Here is a 26,908-nt window from a genome sequence, read left to right as displayed (position 1 = left end):
TAGATATTTGGACTTCAGTCTTAACACTTTATATACTTCATGTCAAAATTTTGTCATTACTACTATAACATGAAAAAAGTTTCTGTTTTAGCTATGTGTTCAACATTTCTTGCCTCGCATTTCCTGTCATCCTACATTTACCCAGATCAATGTAGACACGGAACACACATGAAATGCATATGTTCCAAATAACAATATATTATTTACCCTATACAATTCCAGGCACCTCACACCCAGATAAATAGACTTGAGCTAGGAGAACTTTTTGACCGACTTGAGCTGCGAGCAGGCTGCTTGTGCTGATTGACACATTTGCAAAACAAAACACGCTAATGGACAGGTGCAAAGAAATTTAAGGTGGCCCGAGAACTTTTTTAGTAGGCTTCAGGGATTCGAGTGTTAAAGTTATCACCTTTAAAACTACTCCAAACTAGTTTGATCTATGAAGGATTTGTCAAGTAACTATTGTTTTCTTATATCTTTAACTAACAGTTGCCTATTTCTGATATTGCCATTATTTGTGAATTGTGGGTGCTGTAGTAAATTATTTACCATGCTCTGTATTCTCACTTTATTTTTGATTTTTTGGCAACAGTGGAACTACCTACAGATACTTTTCTTTGCACTGTAAGGCATGATGACATTGGTAGATAGAATGGATAGAAATTGGAAACCTTGTAGAGAATTAAAAGGTTCAGAGAATTAATCAAGCAAAGAAGACATGTTTTAGCATTTATGAGTTAAGAAGTTATTATATTACTGAGCTAAATAGTACATATTCCAATGCATTTTCTATTTCTTTCTTTAAACTCATTTTTCCACTATTGAGTCATGCTATGCAACATCATTCAGATAAGTGGTGGTTCAACTACAGTCTGGAATGATAATTGCTTTCCAATGCTATTAGTAAATATGCATTAGGCATGTTGTGGATTAAAACACAAATAAATAAAGTACGGAAATTTAATCTGCGCTTAAAAAAAATCATTGCATTCATCTACTGGACGCTAAGTTGTATGAATATTAAGTTTAATTTTATTTTTCTACAAAAAAAACATTCTTAAGCTACATTTTAATTTAAAGATGAATGTTTTACAAATTGCAGAGTATGGATATTAGAATTCATGATGTATAGCTGCGCATTGTACAATATTAATGCTAAAATACAAGGTGATACACCATATTGACATTTTATTTTCTTTGCTTCTTAGTCCAATGTTTATATCCCTACAGGTAATAAGGAACTATATAACAAATTCCAGTATTGTTTTTTTTATTCATTTGGCCTGTATGTTTGTGATTCTCTGCAGTCACTGTCTAAATTATGTGTTATGTCTCACTATACTTATATGGTATTTTGTACAGGGACTACGGCTTCTTCCATAGATATGTGGCTTAAATTAATTGGCATCTTTAAATTGCCTTGTGATTGAGTGACTATGTGAGTAAGAGAAGGTGCCCACTCAAAATCTGTAATCCATTCCTGCTTTGTGCTTAGTGCCACTTGGACAGATAGATTCTTTCCCATTGTGTATGAGCAATTTTCCAGAAGTGGTTTATTTAACTTTAGTCAAAAAATGCATGCTTGCAGCATACTTCTGGATACCTGACATGTGGACTACATATACAATTACCAAAAAATTATAATAAGGCTGATATTAAGTAATTAACACTAAACAAACTATGGAGCATTAAGGTGTATATCAATTAAATAAAGCATCTCCATTAAAAGAGATACAAATCTTTATAGACAAATACAAGTGTAATTACTGTATTTACACAAAATCAGCACAAACAGTATATATAGAGAAAAAAACATATCATACATAGTTTTACTGTATAATAATAATAAAATTAGTTAAATAAATATATATTAAAAGGTATAAAAATATGTAAAGCAAATGGTTTTCACTAAAGGTAACTGAAAAATTAACAAGCATAGATCAGTATACAAAAAACAAAGTAAAAAAAGTCTTGGGCAGGTAATGAGTAACACACATTTAATGTCTCTAGTATATACAGAGTACTATAGCAGTTTTTCAGATACCTCAAATGAATTAATTTGGATGTGTCGGTAAACTATTTTATAGGGGAATAAACAAAAAATAGCAGAAAATACTGAAAAAGTAAAAAAATATGGTATTTAAGACAACAGAAGTACCAACATGATGACATATTAATGCGTGTGCATACTAAATTCCAGCATGTGTGTATATATATATATATATATATATATATATATATATATATATATATATATTTTTTTTTTTTTTTTTTCATTTATTTTATTGTCACGTACGAGCGCATGGGGAGCAGCTTAAGGACCTGAAGTGCATCGCAACAAGTCGTGTCAGAGGACAATGGCAGGGTACTAACCTCTCTCTCTCTCTGTGTAGAAAAGACGAAGAACCGCCGCCATAATCCTACCTGGACTACCTAAGAGAACAACACTTCTGGGTTCCTTTCTCTCCTCTGGTCCCCCACTGATGACGTCTACTACCCATCCACCATGCCTTCCCAGCATTCCACATTCTTAATTTCCGGTCCGGCTCTTTAAAATGTCCGTCCACCCATCCTTTTGTGTCTGACAATTTGTTACAGTTATTTGACATTTTTTGCTTTACAGTATACAGGGCTAAACACCCCAAAACTTTATGAGCGTTTGTCCTTTATTCTACAATATATATACTGCTCAAAAAAAATTAAAGGAACACTTAATCAGAGTATATCATCAAGTCAATGAAACTTCCGAGATATTGATCTGGTCAGTTAAGTAGCAGAGGGTTACTCTGCTAATTAGTTAATCAATTTCAGCTGCTTTGGCGTTAATGAAATTAACAACAGGTCCACTAGAGGGGCAACAATGAGACAACCCCCAAAACAGGAATGCTGTAACAGGTGGAGGCCACTGACATTTTTCCCTCCTCATCTTTTCTGACTGTTGTTTCACCAGTTTTGCATTTGGCTATGGTCAATGTCACTACTGGTAGCATGAGGCAATACCTGGACCATACAGAGGTTGCACAGGTAGTCCAACTTCTCCAGGATGGCACATCAATATGTGCCACTTCCAGAAGGTTTTCTGTGTCTCCTAGCACAGTCTCAAGTGCATGGAGGAGATTCCAGGAGATAGGCAATTACTCTAGGAGAGATGGACAGGGCCGTAAAAGGTCCTTAACCCATCAGCAGGACTGGTATCTGCTCCTTTGAGCAAGGAGGAATGGGATGAGCACTGCCAGAGCCCTACAAAATGACCTCCAGCAGGCCACTGGTGTGAATGTCTCTGACCAAACAATCAGACACAGACTTCATGAGGGTGGTCTGAGGGCCCAATGCTCTCTAGTGGGCCCTGTGCTTACTGCCCTGAACCGTGGAGCTTGATTGGCATTTGCCATAGAAAACAGAATTGGCAGGTCCACCACTGGCGCCCTGTGCTTTTCACAGAAGAGAGCAGGTTCACCCCCACACTATACGATTCTTCAATTCCACTCGGGGGGGTAAACGTTAACATTATACAAAGATATTGTCTGTCTGTATACCTGCATTGTTATCACTCTTTAATTTAATATTGTCTTTATCAGTGCATCCCATTTATAACATTATCAAATAAGGACAACAAAATCATGTCTCGGGGGATGATACTGCGATGAGGAAGAGCAAACTTAGTTACACAATGAAGAATAAACTTAACAAATTGACATATAAACTATTAACACAATTCTTTTGTCATAATGCCGAAAATGGAGGAAAGGCAAAAAAGGGTCAAACTGTGTCCATTTAAAAGTAGTAGGAATGATCGTTTAACTCAGTGAGTCCCGGATAATTACAAAAATCAAGTTTGTAAGTCCAGAATGCCTCTTGATGAAGTAAAAAGGGCCAGAAGATGAACGATCAGAGAAGAAAACAAATCAATTGTTATTTTACAAACAGGGTTTAATGCCAGAAAATCAAAAAGTCTAATGGCCAACACCAAAATGTAACAAGGCTAAGAGGTCAAAATATATAACTAGAGAAGCCTTTCCCTAACAATTTTTTTTGAAAATGAGAGTCAGTAAGTTGTTTATAATATTCGATGCTTACTGAATCCATGGTACTGCCATCTTTGATAGCAAAATGGACATGACGTCATAATAATGCAATGTCCTGACACGTGGTCAGTAACAGCCCTGGAAACAAGATGTCAGCAAAATCAAAAGACAAAACAGTGGTGACTTTGATAAAACAATGACGTAGGAATTAGGTCACCTGTGTTGAGGATATATTTTCAGTAAGACCACTTTCAATGAGCCCACACTGAAGTTTAGGTTTTATCTGTATTATAAGGCAATGTGTTTACCTGTAATAAATCCGAGCTAACAAAATTTTCAGCAACCCCAGAATCTAAAAAGGCAAAAGTATTTATTTTCACTAGCTATATTGTCCTTCTGCGGTGGGTTGGCACCCTGCCCGGGATTGGTTCCTGCCTTGTGCCCTGTGTTGGCTGGGATTGGCTCCAGCAGACCTCCGTGACCCTGTGTTTGGATTCAGCGGGTTGGAAAATGGATGGATATATTGTCCTTGATTGAAGGAGACTTAAGATACAATGTCCTGAACTGACACAATAAATTACCCTTGTACTCTTTATTTATCATTTATTTAAGATCCCCAAAATTTGTTTTTGGTTTAACAAATCTATAATAATAAAAGGCAAAGCCCTCACTGACTGACTGACTGACTCACTGACTGACTGACTCACTCATCACTAATTCTCCAACTTCCCGTGTAGGTGGAAGGCTGAAATTTGGCAGGGTCATTCCTTACAGCTTACTTACAAAAGTTAGGCAGGTTTCATTTCGAAATTCAAAGCGTAATGGTCATAACTGGAACATATTTTTTGTCCATACACTGTAATGGAGGAGGCGGAGTCACGTATCGCGTCATCACGCCTCCTACGTAATCACGTGAACTAAAAACAAGGAAGAGATTTACAGCATGAGTCACACGCGGGAACGAAGGTAAATGACGTTAATTTTTGACTGTCTTTTAATACTGTGTAAGCATACATATTAACACATGTGCAATTAAACGTGTGCATTTACGGGGTGATTTCTCAGGCTTAAAAGCTCACCTTTTATCAAACGCAGGAACAAAGGTAACTGACGTTGTTCACTGTCTTTTAATACTGTGTAACCATACATATTAACACATGTGCAATTAAACGTGTGCATTTACGGGGTGATTTCTCAGGCTTAAAAGCTCGCCTTTTACTAAAAAGGTAAATGCAAAACTATTTTCAATCAGTTTATTGAAACGCTCCCGTTACGGATTGCAATAACATATTCGCGAGATAAAAGAACGAAGTAGGGGGAAATGGAGGAAGAGCCGCGAACAGCTAAGAGCAAAAAATTAATTAAACAATTGAGAACGGAGCGAGTTAAGCATACAAGCATGTTCATAAGGGAAAGAAAGCACGGTGTAAAACGTAAGTTTAAATTAAGTTTATAGAAACGCTCCCGCTGCGGATTGCAATAACATATTCGCGAGATAAAAGTTTAATGAGAACACACGAGGTATAAACGAACCACACGCCGTGGCGCAACGTTAGGGGCAACAGTTTCAACCATTCTATGATCTGCTTCTCGCAACTGAAAGACGGCACATGGCGGATGTTAGCCGACTTGCTGACCGCAACGTTAGGGGCTTCAACTATGGCGCTGACGCCACATCTCAGTGCCAACACTTTGCAGACTGTACTTAAAAGACACGCCCTCCTCACTGGACAGTTAAAAACACCAATCAAACTAACGATGACATCAAGTATTACCCAATCAAAAGTAGGAAAGGAGGCATCTTCATAAAATGCGTGTGGGATGATTTGCATGAGACGCTGCTTTAAAAAAAAATGATAAAAAAAATACGGGATAAATCCCGTCCAGTATTGATTCAAAACGGGACGCCCAATTTCATTCTCAAACGCGGCACGATTCCGTATTTTAAAGGACGGGTGGCAACCCTACAGTGCCAGGTAACCACCCATACAATCAGATTGTGATTCAGACTAGGAATGCAATGAATGTAATTACCCCGATCTACATACAAGGCGAAAGTCTTGCAACATTCAAAGATGATGGTTTGGGATAAGTACACCATACAACATAAAAGAGCTTATGAAGCCTTGAACCGAAAAAATTAAGATCTCAGAGATCGTAAAAAAAAAAATAGGAGGTAATGTCGTTTTACTCACTGTAGATTTTAGTCAAACATTACCAGTTATTCCACGAGGGAGACCAGCAGATGAACTCAACGCGTGTTTAAAATCCATGCTTCTCCCACGCTCGGTTATATGTCGCGTGTTCTCAGGTAGGTGCACCAAAAAAATGTATACATTTAAGCATGTAATGGGCAAACAAAAAATGAGGTATACCCGAAGGCACTGCAGTAGTACTTTATGTAACTTTACTTCTTAAATGTTAATGTTTTACTGTTTAATAATTTATACGCTTCTTATATGTTGTTCAAATTCTTTTATCAAAATACCACTGACAGCGCAATGCACGATAACATGGAGTGAATACACCATACGCATCCGCCCACGGCTGCCCTGCTGTGCGCAGATAGGAGTTGATTCTACAATAAAATAAAATAAACATAAAAAGAGTAAAACAATCATCACCCATAAACCGTGTGTGTGTGTATATATGTGTATATATATATGTTGATATGTGGATGTGTATATATATGTAGATATGTATATATATGTGTATATGTATATGTATATATATGTTTATATGTGTGTGTGTGTATTTTATATATATAAAACACAGCAACACTCATAACAATGACAACACAATTACATTGACAATCATGTTACGTTATTTTTAAAATGTTTCCTTTTTTTTTCATAACCTCTTTAACACACTACTTCTCCGCTGCGAAGCGCGGGTATTTTGCTAGTAAACTAATAATTTCATAAATATATGTTGAAGAACAACTGATTGCATTCCAGCTTATTTCTGCTGCATATGTTAGCCATATTGGAGCTACTCAATCTGTTCACATATTGAATTAACTTTGAAATTTTTGTAATGTTCTCATAAAAAAGAGAGACAAGGGCTAAATAAATGGGAAAGGAAATGAGAAGATGAAACACTATAAACCGACAAGCAGAACCATAGTCTTTGGGCATGCTAAACCACATGGCTACAGCCAGTGATGGTCAGTGGACATTAGTCACTGACACTCAGAAATTAACTTTAGTCCCATAGGTATGTCAGGGTATCAAACAACAGACCTTGTCTGTTAGAATCCAAAATGTGCTGAATCTCACATTAAAGATCCCCTATCAGAATTAAATTTTATACTTAAAAAACGAGATTCATGACTGTGTGCTCCATGATAGTAAATTTAAACTTCTTCTTCAAGGACCTAACTTAATATTGTAGCACAGATGTCAGAAAGCAGCCTGGCTTTTACAAAGAAATATGTATGCATACAAAGAACTGACATATCAGCGGTTTAAAAATAATTTTTCTGTGAATGACTGTGACCTTTTGGACCAACTGACTCATGCTATAAATCAGTGTTGCCCAACCTCGGTCCTGGGGACCCACTGTGGCTGCAGGTTTTTGTTCCAACCAGCTTCTGTTTTTAATTGGACTCCTGGGCTAATTAAAGGAACTGTTATTTCCCAAGTTCTGTGTTTTGGGAAAAATATAGAAATTAGAAAACTAAGTTTGGTAAATATATATATATATATATATATATATAGATAGATAGATAGATAGATAGATAGATAGATAGATAGATAGATCTTTATTGTCATTGTCACTTTTACAAAGGAACAACGAAATTGAAGGTGCAATCAACTCAGTGTGAGGAATAAGGGTTAAAAAGACAAAAAGACAGAATATAATAACAAACCGAATAGTAATAAATATACAAATTGCACTTGTTGACCTAAGGTATATATTGCACATTGGAAGAATAATATGGCACGGTTTTATTTTGAGTTCAGGGCCATGATTGCTTTCGGATAAAAGCTGTTTTTAAGGCGGTTTGTCCTAGTTTTCATAACTCTGTATCCCTTGCCCGATGGCAAAAGCTGGAAGAGGCAATGACCAGGATGTGATGAGTCCTGTGAAATGTCTATTGCTTTTTTGCGGCTTCGGGAGGTGTAGATTTGTTCCAGAGTGGGGAGGGTACAACCAATTGTTCTCTCCGCTATCCTGACGACCCTGTGTAGCGCTTTCTTTTCTGAGGAAGTGCAACTGCCGTACCACACACACAGTCCGTACGTGAGAACACTCTCGATGGAACAGTGATAAAAAGCAAGGAGCAGATTTTTTGGGAGGTGGTTCTTTCTGAGAATGAGAATATATGTACCAAGCAGTTATATGGGAATAATGATTTTTTTTCTTTTTAACAATATTTTCTTCTTGCTTTTCATTCTACTTTTCTAGGTGTTCTAATTGTTTAATTAATCCATTATTTACTAATTAGTGGGTCTGATGCTAAAGTACTTGCAGCCTTTGATTATTCAGTGTTGTTTGCCAGAGTGTCTGCTCTGCTCATTTTTAAGTGTCATTAATAAGATACAATGAAGGGGAAAAACTGCACAGAGAAAGAGCAAAATATAATGAAATCAACAAAAGGGAGTTAAGCATTTAAATCTATAGCTAAAGCAGAAATATTTCTAAATGGCTTATAAATGTAAAAATCAGGCTGCTGTGCTTTTCTGAATGTAGAATAAAACAAAAATAATACCAGCTATTTAAATGAGATCAGTGTTATCAGGTGTTGTCACTGATTAGGAATCTGGTTGGAACAAAAACCTGCAGCCACAGACCAATCTTTGAGAACCACTGATATATGTTTCTTGCCTCGTTTGCTAATATTAGCTAGTCTCTACTTACATTATATAAAGCCATTCATAAACTATCATCAGAGCGATTATCCGTCATTCACTGTAGGCAAACATGTGATGCTTGATTGATTGGTGCTAGAAAGCCACATATTTTTTTCATGTTTTTGTTACCCTTCATTAAATTACCAGCAGCGCTGGTGCTACTTTAAGGAAAAGCTTAACAAGCCAATAAATTCAAAGTATTTTTAAGCATGCATTCCATATTTCAAGTCAATGTAACTTCTGTGTTAGAATGGTTGGTAGATTGACCTATTAACAGTTAATGTAGTGGTGGAGGTCATATTGTCTTCTGTGTTTGCATCAGGTTTTGCAGTAACCAGCAGAGTTGTAAAAAGTACACAGAAACGATACTTGAGTAAGAGTCGAGATACTTTGCCAATTTTTTTGTTTTTTACTTTCTTTGAAGTAAGAAATATTTCAATTAAAAATAATTCATTAAAAGTATAAAAGTGCCTGCATTCAAAAGTACTCAAGTACCACAATTAAAAGTACAGTACATTTTATAATAATGAGAAGGCACAAGGCTTTCTCTAGAGAACATGATACATTTTACTGTTTAAAAATACACAATATTTTTCCTACAGAAATGCGCTGTAGAATAATGAATCATGCAAATGCAATCATGCCTTTGATCAGTACATAACTGCAATCAGTGTCATGGTGATGACCTGAAGTGTGGTGACTGTAATTCTACTCTAATTCTACATCAGAGGTTGGAGCTGTGTGTCTTAAAGTCTTTCTCTCTTCCTCCCTCTGTAAACCAGATGATTGATGGCTAGAACATCTCTGACATCACTTCTGATGCCTGTCTCTCCCTTCCTTCCGGGAGAACCGAAAATGGGAATCTCCGCCATCTTTGTCAGTTCTGTCCTGAACTCATTTCTGCTAAGACTTCTCTACAATTATTTGCTTATGTTTCATTTTTGCTTGCAATCCAGTTATACGGGATTACTGGGTTGGTACCCCATCTCATTATCATTGTCCTTTAATTCTTTTACATTGGCTTAATTGGTATAGGTATAGGTATTGTTGCTATGATGGAGCAACAGGGTGTGGCATTCCTTCTTCTTCAGGTCCTGGCAACGGTTTCTGGACATTAAAGGTCCAGGTGGGGCAACAATGGACTCAGCTAACTGAGGTGAAAGTACATAGTCAAACACGTGTTGCCCTCCAACAGGAATGACTGATGGGTCCATCCCAGGTAGTGTTACCATTACACAACGATGACAATACTGAGACTTATTTTTTAATATTTGACCATACAACTACCCATCATCACTGGGTGCATATGGAGTGGAGGCACATACTGGTGCTTTTCTTGAGACGGCTGGCTCAACAGGATCATTACAACCTTGACGAGCAGTTTGCCACAGATTATGGTCAACTAAAACCCAATGTACTGCTGAGGTACAGCATTGGTCTGGACCAGCAGGCAAGGGCTTGTAGGGAGAAGAAATAAGATCCAAAGTGGCCAAACTGCTCCCAAGTATTTGAACTATGGGGCAGAGTCAGATATTTTTTATGGCCATGGACCCATAGCCCAAAAAGGATGGTCAAAAGAATAACTTGCAACCTCATGGTAAACACGCTCCCCAATTACCTTGCCCAGTTAGCCCGGAAGCTGAAATACAAATCCATCAACGACCTCATTGTAGCCTTTGATTGACACCTGGCATCTCGCAAGTTGAGCACTCAGAACAGCCTATCGTTATAAGTCCCAGACATAGCATGTTGCCAGCCCTGAGCCTATCCGTTACGAAATGGAGTAATCAGAAAAACCAAAAGAGAAGCACAAGGCCCTACACCACTGTTGCAAGTGTGGGAAGGTTAACCACAAAACCATGATTTGTTCTAGCTTTGGTGAGCCGATTGACTGCAGTAGACTACGAGGTGAGTGGTATCGTTTCATGGCCAATCACCTGTCCCTTCCTTACACTGGGGTGGTTGTTATAAACAGTCATAAGATGACAGCACTCATTGATTCCGGAAGCAGCACTTCCATTGTTACGTGATGTTACGTGTTACCATGGCAATGATGAGTCTGGAACGGCCAGCCTAATCTGTATCCATGGAGAAACTTGGTGGTACGTGTCCACCTCATGTATAATAACATGTTAAGGAACAACTCAGAAAATCAGGGTGGCTGTTTTACACAATCTGTCTTATCCTGTGATAATGGGGTGATGCTGCTTGCAATGTAAATATGGAGAAGCATGGACCACCCCGTATGAAACACTGGCCTTATCATAGATGGTGCAAACCAATCTCAAGCTGTCTCCACACCACACTGCAGCCGGTTCTTGAGCAGGGTCATGTGGCTACCCAATATGATGTGGGTGATGTAACGTCGGCTCACATGGTTGTTTCCATGGAGACCGACGATGAGTCATCACAGTCTGTTGCTCCACCCACTGAGGTCACTCTGTATCCCCTCTCAGGCTTACATTTTCAATTTCACCAAACATCAGCCTCTTCAAAAAGAGAACAATGGAACAATGATTCCTTAAAGTTTGCATTGAATGTGGTTGTTCTGATAGAAGGACAAAAAAATGTCATATCCTATGCCACTGGGTCTGCACTTTGTGCTTAAGAATGATTTATTATATCATGTTGCTGAACATGAGGGCAAGGAGGAGTTTTTACTGTGAGTTCCGCGAATTTACCGGCGCCAGGTTTGTGAATTAGCATATGCCCATCTCCTAGGTGTCCATTAGGAGTTCCGTTTTTATTTGATGGGGATCAATGAGGAAGTCTGCCATTTCTGTGCTTTCAACCAGAATGTCAACTGCAGTAGGCCGTGCTCCTCGTCCCCATCCCACTCATTAATGCTCCATTTGATTGCATAGGGGTAGATAGTGTAGGACCCCTTGAACCCTTCACTCATGGCCATAAATACATATTAGTAATGGTTGATTATGCCACTCGATATACAGAAGCTATCCTCCTAAGAGTAGCCAATTCCAAAAACATTGCACAGGAAATGGTAGGGGTCCTTGTGTCTTTGTGTCAGCATCCTTAAAGAAGAACTTATGGATCAAGGGTCGCCTTTCACCTCAGAGACATTCTGAGAGGTTACCAAATTACTCAGAATTAAGTGTTTAAGAACCTCAATGTATCATCCTCAAAATGACGGTTTAGTAGAGCAGTTTAATCTTTATCAGGCTCATGACCTCACAGTTTGGACTCCCCATCCCCCTGTTCTGTCTCACACATGTGCATGAGGGACAACTGAAGGGCTCTAGTGACTGTAATTCTACCACTATACCAGGTGTTGGAGCTGTGTCTTAACGCCTTTCTCTTTTCCTCCCTCTGCAGACTGAATGATTGAACATCCTTTGGTTGAACACTTCCAATGTCCTTCCTCCTGGACCCGCCCCTTCCTGCTTGGAAGGCTGAAAACCTGGAAGCTCTGCCATCCTTGTCAGTTCTTTCCTTAACTTTTGCCTGAAAACACCTCTCAGCAATTTTTCTTTAAATTTTGCTTGCGATCCAATTATACAGAATTACCAGGTTGGTACTGGTACCCACTCATTACCGTTGTCGTTTGATTCTCTTCCAATGCATTTAACTACTTTGCATTAATATTATACTATAGTAATTTAACTTTAATACAACATAATAAAATGGCAATTACAAATTTGAGTTTTCTACTGAAAAATGCTCTGGACATTGGTCAATTCTGTTAAATTTCAATGGTTTCCCCAGAATCATGTAAAGACTAATTAAAAGGATGGCTCAGAGTAAATAAAAGTCATACACTTAGCAATTCAGCGGAAAACAGATTAACATATCCATCCATCCATCCATTGTCTCCCGCTTATCCGAGGTCGGGTCGCGGGGGCAGCAGCTTGAGCAGAGATGCCCAGACTTCCCTCTCCCCGGCCACTTCTTCTAGCTCTTCCGGGAGAATCCCAAGGCGTTCCCAGGCCAGTCGAGAGACATAGTCCCTCCAGCGTGTCCTGGGTCTTCCCCGGGGCCTCCTCCCGGTTGGACGTGCCCGGAACACCTCACCAGGGAGGCGTCCAGGAGGCATCCTGATCAGATGCCCGAGCCACCTCATCTGACTCCTCTCGATGCGGAGGAGCAGCGGCTCTACTCTGAGCCCCTCCCGGATGACTGAGCTTCTCACCCTATCTTTAAGGGAAAGCCCAGACACCCTGCGAAGGAAACTCATTTCAGCCGCTTGTATTCGCGATCTCGTTCTTTCGGTCACTACCCATAGCTCATGACCATAGGTGAGGGTAGGAACATAGATCGACTGGTAAATTGAGAGCTTCGCCTTGCGGCTCAGCTCCTTTTTCACCACGACAGACCGATGCAATGCCCGCATTACTGCGGATGCCGCACCGATCCGCCTGTCGATCTCACACTCCATTCTTCCCTCACTCGTGAACAAGACCCCGAGATACTTGAACTCCTCCACTTGGGGCAGGATCTCGCTACCAACCCTGAGAGGGCACTCCACCCTTTTCCGGCTGAGGACCATGGTCTCGGATTTGGAGGTGCTGATTCTCATCCCAGCCGCTTCACACTCGGCTGCGAACCAATCCAGAGAGAGCTGAAGATCACGGCCTGATGAAGCAAACAGGACAACATCATCTGCAAAAAGCAGTGACCCAATCCTGAGCCCACCAAACCGGACCCCCTCAACACCCTGGCTGCGCCTAGAAATTCTCTCCATAAAAGTTATGAACAGAATCGGTGACAAAGGGCAGCCCTGGCGGAGTCTAACTCTCACTGGAAACGGGTTCGACTTACTGCCGGCAATGCGGACCAAGCTCTGGCACCGATCGTACAGGGACTGAACAGCCCTTATCAGGGGGGCCGGTACCCCATACTCTCGGAGTACCCCCCACAGGATTCCCCGAGGGACACGGTCGAATGCCTTTTCTAAGTCCACAAAACACATGTAGACTGGTTGGGCAAACTCCCATGCACCCTCCAGGACCCTGCTAAGGGTATAGAGCTGGTCCACTGTTCCGCGACCAGGACAAAAACCACACTGTTCCTCCTGAATCCGAGGCTCGACTATCCGACGGACCCTCCTCTCCAGGACCCCTGAATAGACTTTTCCAGGGAGGCTGAGGAGTGTGATCCCTCTGTAGTTGGAACACACCCTCCGATCCCCCTTCTTAAAGAGGGGGACCACCACCCCGGTCTGCCAATCCAGAGGCACTGTCCCTGATGTCCATGCGATGTTGCAGAGGCGTGTCAGCCAAGACAGTCCTACAACATCCAGAGCCTTGAGGAACTCCGGGCGTATCTCATCCACCCCCGGGGCCCTGCCACCAAGGAGTTTTTTGACCACCTCGGTGAACTCAGTCCCAGAGATGGGGGAGCCCACCTCTGAGTCCCCAGGCTCTGCTTCCTCATTGGAAGGCATGTTAATGGGATTGAGGAGGTCTTTGAAGTATTCCCCCCACCTACCCACAACGTCCCGAGTCGAGGTCAGCAGCGCACCATCCCCACCATATACAGTGTTGACACTGCACTGCTTCCCCTTCCTGAGACGCCGGATGGTGGACCAGAATCTCCTCGAAGCCGTCCGAAAGTCATTCTCCATGGCCTCCCCAAACTCCTCCCACGCCCGAGTTTTTGCCTCAGCAACCACCAAAGCCGCATTCCGCTTGGCCTGCCGGTACCTATCAGCTGCCTCCGGGGTCCCACAGGACAAAAGGGTCCTGTAGGACTCCTTCTTCAGCTTGACGGCATCCTTCACCGCCGGTGTCCACCAGCGGGTTCGGGGATTGCCGCCACGACAGGCACCGACCACCTTACGGCCACAGCTCCGGTCAGCTGCCTCAACAATAGAGGCACGGAACATGGCCTATTCGGACTCAATGTCCCCCACCTCCCTCGGGATGTGGTCGAAGTTCTGCCGGAGGTGGGAGTTGAAGCTACTTCTGACAGGGGGCTCTGCCAGACGTTCCCAGCAGACCCTCACAACACGTTTGGGCCTACCACGCCTGACCGGCATCCTCCCCCACCATCGAAGCCAACTCACCACCAGGTGGTGATCAGTTGACAGCTCCGCCCCTCTCTTCACCCGAGTGTCCAAGACATGTGGCCGCAAGTCCGACGACACGACCACAAAGTCGATCATCGAATTGAGGCCTAGGGTGTCCTGGTGCCAAGTGCACATATGAACACCCCTATGCTTGAACATGGTGTTCGTTATGGACAATCCGTGACGAGCACAGAAGTCCAATAACAAAACACCGCTCGGGTTCAGATCAGGGGGGCCATTCCTCCCAATCACGCCCTCCCAGGTCTCACTGTCATTGCCCACGTGAGCATTGAAGTCTCCCAGCAGAACGAGGGAGTCCCCAGAAGGTATGCCCTCTAGCACCCCCTCCAGGGACTCCAAAAAGGGTGGGTACTCCGAACTGCTGTTCGGTGCATACGCACAAACAACAGTTAGGACCCGTCCCCCCACCCGAAGGCGAAGGGAGGCTACCCTCTCGTCCACCGGGGTAAACCCCAATGTACAGGCTCCAAGTTGGGGGGCAATAAGTATACCCACACCTGCTCGGCGCCTCTCACCGGGGGCAACTCCAGAGTGGTAGAGAGTCCAGCCCCTGTCAAGGAGATTGGTTCCAGAGTCCAAGCTGTGCGTCGAGGTGAGTCCGACTATATCTAGCCGGAACCTCTCAACTTCGCGCACTAGCTCAGGCTCCTTCCCCTTCAGAGAGGTGACATTCCACGTCCCAAGAGCCAGTTTCTGTAGCCGAGGATCGGACCGCCAAGGTCCCCGCCTTCGGCCACCACCCAACTCACACTGCACCCGACCTCCTTGGCCCCTCCCATAGGTGGTGAGCCCATGGGAAGGGGGACCCACGTTGCCTCTTCGGGCTGTGCCCGGCCGAGCCCCATGGGTGCAGGCCTGGCCACCAGGCGCTCGCCATCGAGCCCCACCTCCAGGCCTGGCTCCAGAGTGGGGCCCCGGTGACCCGCGTCCGGGCAAGGGAAAACGCCGTCCAAAATTGTTTTTCTTCATAGGAGGTTTGTTTAACCGCTCTTTGTCTCATCCCTCACCTAGGACCAGTTTGCCTTGGGTGGCCCTACCAGGGGCATAAAGCCCCGGACAACAGAGCTCCTAGGATCATTGGGACACGCAAACCCCTCCACCACGATAAGGTGACGGTTAAAGGAGGGGAGATTAACATATGTACAGTAGTTATCCATTAATTCACCAAGGCAAAATATTTTGCTGCTCAAAGTTCACCCTTGCACACAAAACTAAAATACTCACTTATTGTAGATAGTGTTGCAGGTGGCTGGGGGGGCCACCCGGCCGGGACGCCTTGGAGGACCAGAAGAGGGCTTATGCCTGTCCCAGACCACGTGGGGGCGACCGCCCTGGTTGCTATGGGGGCCACGGGTACAGAGCTTTGAAGCTCAACCCTGTAGGGGCCCGTGGTCACCGCCAGGGGGCGCCCCTATGCCTTTGGAGCCCTGGACCTCAGCACTTCCGCCACACCCGGAAGTGCTGGGGGGAAGAGCAACAGCACACCCAGAGTGCTTCCGGGAATGCAGTCGGCACTTCCGCCACACAGGGGCGTGTCGGTGGAAGATTGCCGGAACACACCTGGAGCACATCCAGGGGAATATAATAGGGGCCGCCTCCCTTCATATTGTGACTTGTCGGGTGGAAGAAGGACGAGGTCTGGGAGGAGAGACAAGGAGGTGGCCTGAAGAAGGAAAAGGCATTTGTGTTGTGGCCTGGACTTTGGGAACTTTTGGGGGTTTGTGGTGCACTTTTATATAAATATGATTGTAAATAAACGTGTGTTGGGTGACGTCAACGTGTCCATCTGTCTGTGTCTGGTCCAGCTTTCACAATAGATAGATAGATAGATAGATAGATAGATAGATAGATAGATAGATAGATAGATAGATAGATAGATAGATAGATAGATAGATAGATAGATAGATAGATAGATAGATAGATAGATAGAAATACAAATGCACACACACACACACACAATGGTCTGAACACACATCAGAATGACTAAAAAGAAAGAAAAGTTAGGACTTTGCAGTTACAGTTATAATGAGGCATTGTACATGTAAAGATTGTTCGTTTTGCTTCAACACTTGACTTTTCATTTGTCTCCTTGTTTAGCTATCTGTCAAGCTTTGCAAGCTACACAAATACAGGGGTAGAATAGTTAAAAAGTAGCATTTCAGCTGGTTCAACAAAGCAGCTTTGAGGAAAGCAAGCTAACATTTTTCAGACAGCCAAAGTCACTTTTCCACAGCCTTGTTTATTGTTAAATTGTTGACAAGGACAGTAAGGTGAAACATGTAGAACACACCTAATAAATTAAAGAGGCACAAAAAGAGTGAAAACAGCCTTGATACTACAACTATGTGAAACCAGGTCAGTTGCCTCTGTTTCCAGGAGAGCATCCAGAACATCACACGTGAGTGTGGCAGCAGCTAGAGCATGTGCTAGAGTGGAGGCTGCCCTTGCCTGTACTGCACTTGTTGAAAATTGCACTGCAGTTATGTTGGAAAGGCCCAGCTTAAAGTGAAGGAAGCCCACATGGATGCAGCTTTCACCAGCCTACAGCATGAGAAAGAGATACCTACAATGCCAAATAACACACAGAGGATTATGTCGAAAAGCATTCTAGTTTCTGGTCAGTCTTCAGTGCCTTTGCTAGAAGCCTTTATGCCTTTTATCTGCCTGTTCAAACTACAACATTCCAAAGAAACACCTTTGCAGAAAGCACTAAGGCGGGTGGCATATGGAATTCTTCATCTTTTCCTACAGAAAAGGAGCAGACAAAAGTGACAGCACTATATGTAATTGTACTGGCTGTGTCTAAGCAATGCTGAACTATAACCTAACTTGAGAACACACCTGATAGGTCTGTTTTATGAATTTATAATAGTTTGGTCTGTGTAACGATTAAAAAGGACTTGCTGGAAAATGTGATTAAATAAAAAGTATGCTATTTGACCTGAAAATGTAGTGAGATAAAAGTAAAAGTAAAACAGCTTAAAAACAGAGAAAGGGTAAAAAGATTGCTTCATGTTAGGAGGAACTTTCAGTATTCTTCAAAGTTGAGTTTTAATACAATATTAAATTATTTCTAATTTATATATATATAAAATGCAAAGCTGACAGACACACTCAGTCATTCACTCATCAACAAAAACTATTTCCTGTTTAATTTAAAAAATGAAATTTGGAAGGATTGTACATCTAGGACAGTAGGTATCTGCTAAGAAAGGACATTTCAATATATCAGCATTTACAGGTAAAAACAACCCCAATAGAAAAAGTAAATATCAAAATCATCTAAAAAATGCTTGACTGCTTTGAGTGAAATTTAGTGACATTATAGAAAAAAAGAAAATCAGCTGACCCATGATATTTTATTTATCGTTAATAATACTGTAGTGGGGAGGCTATGCTAATGTGTCACTTTTTCAAGACTGTTATGAGACAAAACCAGTAGACAAATTGTGCCAGCCAACTGTTTGTGGCTTGCCAGTTTATGCAAATGAAGACTGCAAACAGAAGCAATTAATAGCACACTCAAAGATTGTCACTGACCAAAAGGGTGGACAGATAATTGAAAAAACAGGAGGAGTCCTGGACAGGAAAAAGAGATGGGATGATGTGTTGCATGGAGAATGAGCGTTGAAATGGAAGGAACAACATTTAGGGAAGCTCAGGGTAGATGTGGTTAGCAAGCACGCTATAAACTTAAGAGTGCAGGTGCTGGACGCTGTGGCTGTGAGCATAGGTGTTGCCTTACTAGAAGCATAAAGGGAGGGAGAGAAAAGTACAGGAGGAAATTGCATTCTTCAAGACAAGCTGAGAGTAATGGGATTCTTTGGTCACTTTAAATGCTTGCACAGCCAAGTTAAGGGTCTCCAAAGTCAGAATAGAGAGGGGCTGATCACTGTACATAGTTCATAATATTATTTCTTTTCACCTATTCTTTTCTGTACAGCCCTTATTTCTCTTCTGATGTGAGCCTCACTTCTTCATAAAAAGTTCTTCCCTTGGCTGTCTACATTAGCAAGTGTTGAGGGTTGTCAAACTAGTCTCATGCATGATTTTGGGATCATTTTTGCCTCTGCCCTTGTATTTTCATAGTTTTTATTGAAAACCTTAGTCTGAATATTTTATTGTAATAATTGCCTGCTTTCTAAAGAACTTTGTGATAATGCTTGCTGTTAACAACACTATATAAAATGACAGGCTCAGGAAATATTGTGAATTAAATAATTCTTTGTACATCTAAATATATGTACATAACTGACCTTTAATCCTGAAGATCCAGGAAGTCCATTTCTTCCAGGTAATCCAGGTTCTCCCTGCAACAATATAATTTCTATTAGCAAAACGTTTTTCTTTTTCTATAGAACTCTTTCTAGTTTAAAATTTTGGACTTGCGTCACTTAATTTCTCATTTGGTATTCAGCTGATTCAGGTATAATGAAATATATTATACAATTTTCATTACATTTTAGTAGTTTTACAGTGTCTTTCACTCACATTTTAAGAGTAAATGGTACAGTTGACGGAACTGTGTAAATGTCAGTCTTCCTCATGGAAAAGGTGGTCTTTGAAATCAGACAAAATCACCATGGCTTGGCCAAACGTAAATTCTATGACACATTACTGTACATTACATTTTATGACTTAGGTTTCCAAGCCGGCATAGCATATCAGGGAAGCCATGATCCATGTTTTTATGGTATTTCAGATTTTTCACAAATAATTACTACTGTATACTTATATATCACTAATACTAACAGAAGAAAAAATCTTCCTGATGCTTTCCTTCTTTTTAGCTGCAACTAAGTGGTAGTGGTTGAGGTGAGATATGTCTTATAGTCAAGCTGTTTCATACAAACTAAAGGTACTTTTATTATTTTATTATATTTGTCTTACCTATATAGAATATTAGGGCAGCACGGTGGCGCAGTGGGTAGCGCTGCTGCCTCACATTTAGGAGACCCAGGTTCGCTTCCCAGGTCCTCCCTGCATGGAGTTTGCATGTTCTCCCCGTGTCTGCGTGGGTTTCCTCTGGGTACTCGTTTCCTCCCACAGTCCAAAGACATGCAGGTTAGGTGCATTGGCGATCCTAAATTGTCACTAGTGTGTGCTTGGTGTGTGGGTGGGTGTGTGTATGTACGCCCTGTGGTGGGCTGGCACCCTGCCTGGGGTTTGTTTCCTGCCTTGCGCTCTGTTTTGGCTGAGATTGGCTCCAGCAGACCCCTGTGACCATGTAGTTAGGATATAGCGGGTTGGATAATGGATGGATGGATATAGAATATTGAGATATTGTAAATTAGTGTAGATAGTTTTTTGAACATGAGCTTGAATAAGATTTCTTAACTCATTCCCACGTCTTTTACACTTCTGGTTTGGCTTGCACATTTAAGTTCATATTTATTTCTGGCTCTAGTATTTTAGGAATTTCATTCTCTTGAAAAAACCCTGAACCATTTTCACTCTGTTAACTCAAGAAAAAAATAAAGAGAGAGACCAATGCTCATCAAGATAAAAAATAATAAAAATATGCATAAAATTTGGTTATCTTTGTTAACCTACTGTCATGCATGCGTGTCTGAGGATCTCCTCCTGAGCTCATCCAAGGTATGCCATAACCCACCAGGATGGGGGAGGATGCTATTGCTAACAGTATTCTCTTTTTTCTCCCCTGCAGCAGCAGTACAATGTGTGCACTTAACTCCGTCCCTTCTGGTAAATAGCCTTTAAGAACCTGGGACATCCTAAGGAAAGCATCACTTGGCTAACGGACAACCTGCAAGATGGATCTCCCAAGCCACTGAGAACCTTCAACTGAGTTTATTTTGTCTGTAACTGACAGGCAGTGTGGTGTAGTGGTTAATGCGTTGGACTTCAAACCCTGAGGTTCTGTGTTCAAATCCTGCAACTGACACTGTGTGACCCTGAGCAAGTCACTTGATCTTCCTGTACTCCAATTGGAAAACCAAAAGAAATGTAACCAGTTGTATCATAAATGTTGTAAGTCGCCTTGGATAAAGGCATCAGCCAAATACATAAATGTAAAAAATTCTCGTTTATTTTGTTTTCCCTAGCCTGGGCAAATTACGCCATGATGACCGTCCATTTCTTTTGTTTTGGTCTGATATTAAACGGGACAACCCAGCCGAACTACTGATCAACTCACCTGTCATTCTAGTACTTGGCCACTACTCTTTCTCAATTTAAAAGACATCTATCATGCTACAGTTTCAGATTCAATACAATCTGTAACACATTAGTTAGCAAAATAAATGCTTAGTTATATAACAACACTCACCATTGGGCCTTTTGGACCTGGTAATCCAGGATTACCCTTTTCACCTTTACTACCCTGCAAAGTATAAAAACAATTTTAAAACAATGGGTGATTTGAAAAGAACAGATGCACACACCACATATTCAAAACTCACTCATTTTCTCCAAATATTTTCTATACATGAAATTCATACTATAATTCAATGACATTGCTTAAATCCACTTAAGCAGTGCAGAAATTATTTAATGAGTAGATAATTAAAGTTTACAAAACATTTAATAAAAAACACAGACCAGCTGCTGATTAAGAGATTGGCTGCACTGAACACCTGCAGCCTCTGCCACCCTTGTCCCAGATAACACTATAACTGAATTGAATTCCAACAGGTGTAAAAGACACTGAAATTATATTAGTATAATACACTGTTTCTCTTAAAGTGGATTTCTATAACCTTGTAATACACTTCACTAATGTTTGCTCTGTTACTGACATCTTTATCACTCAAGATTTGACAAAAGTTGTTTTATTGACATTCTCACCTTTTTTCCTGGAATTCCATGTTTTCCTGAAAGCCCAGGTAGTCCTTCAGGTCCCTTCAGTGAATAATATTAGAACAAATAAAATTTGGAGAGGAAATTTGAATATGGTTGTTAGATTGTGTAATTAGTGTATAATTGTAATTGTTTTTTGAAATGTAACATGTGTATTAAATGTAAAAAAATCAATTAAAATATAATTAATGAGGGATTATTTTCCAGTACAACAAAACGTTAGACTTCTCCCACTTTCTTGTAATGTGGAATGAAAATTCAAGAACCATTTGCAGATAAGGCAAGAACATGTAAACTTCACAAAGACAGTGACCACAATGGAATTAGAACCCTCACTTCTGGAGCTACCACACCATTATTTATAAGCATTTTACCTCAAAGATTTTACATGGTTATTGTAGTCCCTTTAATACATAGTTACTTTTAAATGGGTATTCCTTCACTCCCTATTTAACCAGTTGTTTTCCTTTGCTATTCATACTACTAATGCATACCATTTGTGAGGCTGTTGTGTTCTTGTGCCTTCCAGTTATCTAGTTTACACCCTGCCTCCTAAAGACATGTACACCAGGATAACTGGTAACTTATTACTGGCCAGGTATTACCGAGAGTGTAATGAGTGGGTTCCTACCTTATGACTAATGGGCTTGGAACAACTCTACCCCACAATCCTCCTCCCCCATATATTGGAATATGGGGACTTAAATGGATGAATGAATGAAAAACAATCCAAATTCTACTGTTAGCATGACTGTAAAGTAGGTTTTATATCCTATGAAGAAGCTTAAACACGTTTTCAGATCTTTCTCCACCTAATTCTTATTGTAGTTATGATCAAAACTGGAATAAGAGTGAATATTATTTAGATCAAATCAAATAGGCCACTGTACAGGATAAGCAAAAGGAAGTGGATTTTGATGTAAACATTTTTAATATAAAATGTTTTTTATGTTTGTTTTGATTTAGCATAGCTAATGAAGAAGAAATTCAAAAGTTCATGAGTTACCAGTATTTCATTTAAAGTATTATGTAATTTATAGTGAAAGGGTCTAAATACTTTCTGAATCCATTGTGTATTACAACAGCATTATGAATTATATATCTTAAACACTAATACCTATTTACTATAAATTGCACTACAAAATCACTATGCATATAAAGTTTATAATTCAACTTTTAATATTTATTACCTTTGGTCCTGGTGGGCCAACTTGACCAGGTAAGCCTGGAACTCCTCTATCACCCTAAAATCAAAATTTTAGATATACTTGCAGAACAGCCAATCCTCAAATTGTAAAACAAAGTATCATAAAAATGCATCACCCATAGATAAGCCGAATGTGAAAACTGAAAACAAAATCAGTTCTGGAAAACATAACATAAATTTCTAAAGTAATGAGTACCCTAACACAATAGTTATTTTATTGAAGTAAAAATACAGTATTAGCGTTACTTAAAAAAATTCAGATAGGTATTATTATGTTACTATGGAAGCTCATAAAAAATTCTTTACTATTTCACACAAGTATTGACTTTTTGAGACATGTGCTGCTGCCATGTAACCTAATACATGCAATCAAGTAATCCGGTAAATGGTTTAATACAATCATGCTTTAATGTTTCTCTATGTATTTAAAAATCACACAGTACAATGCAGAATGTAAACAGTCCTTAATAAAATTAATCATGTTTGGAATACAAATGAAAAAGACGCCCTCACAAATACTGTATAAAGAATAAGACTTTGATGCCTTTGCAGTTTTTGTATAAGAAACAAATCAGTTTTAATAAAATTTGTTCAAAATAAAAGACATGCATACCTTTTTTCCAAGAAATCCAGGTGGTCCTGGCAGTCCTTGTTTTCCAATGGCACCCTACACACAAAGCAGAGATATATTGGCTATGAATGGTCATTTTTGTGTTCAGAAATAGCACAGTCCCTATATACAAGGAGATTCTTGTCAAACAGTATATTGGATATTATGAATATTAATAAGCATAGCTTCTGTTTTTTCTGGATATTGTTTTTTCTTACTTAGTAAAACAAGTTGTATATTTTACAATTGTACAACACCCACAAAACTAATTACTTACTGAGATATGTTCTTTACATTTTCACAGCATCACAGGAATGCAAATAAATGTGAAAAATATGATTAGTGCCCATAATAGATACATATGTATATATTAAAATCACTTTTTTGCCACACAGAGTAATTTTAGTAGGATGTGACCTAACTTGTGTTGTAACCAAAATGTACATTATTACTGTATGTCAGCACTGTCTAATGCCTATGCTATGATTACAAGAACACAGAAGCAGTAAGGCACTTAGTAAGGCACTAAGGTCTGCACAATATTGCAAAACAAGCAAAGGATCAGAAACAAATGTGAAAAATATAATTAATACTAATAATAGTTACATATATGTATATTAAAATCCAACCATCCTTTTAAAGTGTTAGCTTTGTGTGAGCTTTCTCTAAATTTTAGAAAGGTTTTTCATTATAAAATAGAGAAAGTATATATTCAAACATTGTTTTTTACATGCCACTTTATGCAAGTTAAAATAGGCATTGATCAGTTAACAAATCATAACAAAAACTATATTAGAACTAGAAAAAGAGAAAAAACTATATTAGAAATAGCAGAACATGGTAATGTACAAATGTTAAAAACATGCAGACTGTAAAACCATTCATTCATTGTTCTGAATTCTTTATTTTGGAATTTTAGAAAGACTTTTCTTTATAAATAGAGAAATTATATATTTAAAGATTGATTTTTTAACATGTTACTTTATGCATTGTAAAACCAACATTGATTAGTTAACAAATCATAGCACTGTCTAAAATAAAGCATTGTTCTTTTGTACAGTATACTCTGTATATACTGATATATAATATATGTAATGTAGCTTAACTAAATATCAACACTTCCACCTTTCATTAGTCTTATTTATAATTTTTGCAGCTTTAAGATTTGAGCTCCATCAGTGCTTCTGCATTTTGTCATTACTCTACAGGTTATATAAACCCAAATGTCAGGGTTGAATGCATAAATGAAAATTATTTCCCCTATTTTGTTATTGTGATGATTAAGTGTCTTATTTTGTCGTTATGTGCCATTAATTGACATTAATTGTGAAGAAGCTAACACCTATGCTGTGATTACAAGAATACAGGAGCAGGCAGGCAAATCTAAGGTCTACCCAATGTAACAAAACAGAGTACAGTACAATATCTGCTCCAAGACTGAGATGATATCAGAGGAGGCCTTCCTCCCAGCATCAGAGCTAAGTGAACTCCTAGGCAGAGCTTTACAGTTACACTTAAAAACACACAGACTACAATTTTGTAAAACGGTATAACAAAACACAGAAATTTACACCCCTTGTGTGCTATTAGTTAGTTTAAAAATATCTACAGCATATTCTTAGCAAAAATTGCAGGTGCAAATGCATATCAACTTAAGTATCTTAAAAGATCAATCTGAGACAGTATATGTTGTTTAAAAGAAACAGTATGTATGATATTAGTAATTTATCTTGCTTTAATTAGCTTAATTGGCACTATTTTACCAATTAATCTGTTAGAATAACACTTAGAAACCTAGCTACCCTACTACCATACACTGGCTTAAACTTGTAGAAATCAAGCGTTTAAGATAATTCAGTGTAAACCTTTATATCCCAGTAATTTTTATTACAGTACATCTTGCAAGTAGAATGGCTAACAGAAATAACATAGTATTAATATAGTAATACTATAATATGATGGGCAACATCCATCTCTTTTTTGTGATAGATTTATATATGGGAGCAGGGGCAAAAGTGCATTCACAGTTGTGAGTATGCGAGGCCGGCAATTGGAGCACTTATGAGATTGCACCTACGTGTACTGTGCCATTGTGACATTCTTTTGAGTTAACAAAGTTAATAAAGCTATTGTAATAATCATAACCTGCATGTCTTTTTTCATAAAAAAAAACTGTAAACCAGGGGGTTCTGCAGGAACTGAGGAGTCCTATTTCATGGGGTTTCTGTCTCACCCAGAAGTGTGTTCATGTCATGTGTACAGAAGACCAGAAGTACTCCTGGGTGGAAAATAATAGGAACTGCCTGTGTCAAATGGAAAAGCCAGAATAGTAAGGAAGAAGAAAAAAGCTTACATGGAGGAGGCAGTGACCAGTGAAAGACAAGAGAGAGAAAAAAAGACAGTGTGTTATCTTGTGCTTTATTCCACTTATGGCTGTTGTGGCACAAAACACGTATTGTGGAAAAGATTCACACAATAAAAGACTCTTTGTGCTTATAACGTCTGTCCGTGCCTACTTGTGTTGAGTGTTTGGGGAGCTGGAGCGCCCACTTGTGTTCACAATATATATATATATATATATATATATATATATATATATATATATATATATATATCTATAATAATAAAAGGCAAAGTCCTCACTGACTGACTGACTCACTCACTCACTCACTGACTGACTGACTCATCACTAATTCTCCAACTTCCCGTGTAGGTGGAAGGCTGAAATTTGGCAGGCCCATTCCTTACAGCTTACTTACAAAAGTTAGGCAGGTTTCATTTCGAAATTCAAAGCGTAATGGTCATAACTGGAACATATTTTTTGTCCATACACTGTAATGGAGGAGGCGGAGTCACGTATCGCGTCATCACGCCTCCTACGTAATCACGTGAACTAAAAACAAGGAAGAGATTTACAGCACGAGACACACGCGGGAACGAAGGTAAATGACGTTAATTTTTGACTGTCTTTTAATACTGTGTAAGCATACATATTAACACATGTGCAATTAAACGTGTGCATTTACGGGGTGATTTCTCAGGCTTAAAAGCTCACCTTTTATCAAACGCGGGAACTAAGGTAACTGACGTTGTTCACTGTCTTTTAATACTGTGTAACCATACATATTAACACATGTGCAATTAAACGTGTGCATTTACGGGGTGATTTCTCAGGCTTAAAAGCTCGCCTTTTACTAAAAAGGTAAATGCAAAACTATTTTCAATCAGTTTATTGAAACGCTCCCGTTAAGGATTGCAATAACATATTCGCGAGATAAAAGAACGAAGTAGGGGGAAATGGAGGAAGAGCCGGAAACAGCAAAGAGCAAAAAATTAATTAAA

At 39.9% G+C, this 26,908-nt stretch overlaps 1 protein-coding gene across 1 annotated transcript in view; it reads right to left on the bottom strand.

The window, feature by feature from the left end:
* Positions 1-26,908, bottom strand: part of LOC114653503 (collagen alpha-1(XXI) chain-like) — a 263,740-nt gene that overhangs the window by 118,957 nt on the left and 117,875 nt on the right. Inside the window, exons 10-14 of the mRNA XM_051928764.1 lie at positions 23,570-23,623; positions 22,940-22,993; positions 21,738-21,791; positions 21,220-21,273; positions 19,187-19,240 (exon numbers count right to left, since the gene is read on the bottom strand). Of these exons, the coding sequence (XP_051784724.1) occupies positions 19,187-19,240; positions 21,220-21,273; positions 21,738-21,791; positions 22,940-22,993; positions 23,570-23,623 (270 nt within the window). The remainder of the gene's footprint in view (positions 1-19,186; positions 19,241-21,219; positions 21,274-21,737; positions 21,792-22,939; positions 22,994-23,569; positions 23,624-26,908) is intronic.

This window comes from Erpetoichthys calabaricus, chromosome 6 (assembly GCF_900747795.2).
Source record: "Erpetoichthys calabaricus chromosome 6, fErpCal1.3, whole genome shotgun sequence".
Taxonomy (NCBI): domain Eukaryota; kingdom Metazoa; phylum Chordata; class Cladistia; order Polypteriformes; family Polypteridae; genus Erpetoichthys; species Erpetoichthys calabaricus.
The sequence above is the reverse complement of the archived record's forward strand: the minus strand, read 5'-3'. Positions and strand labels throughout refer to the sequence as shown.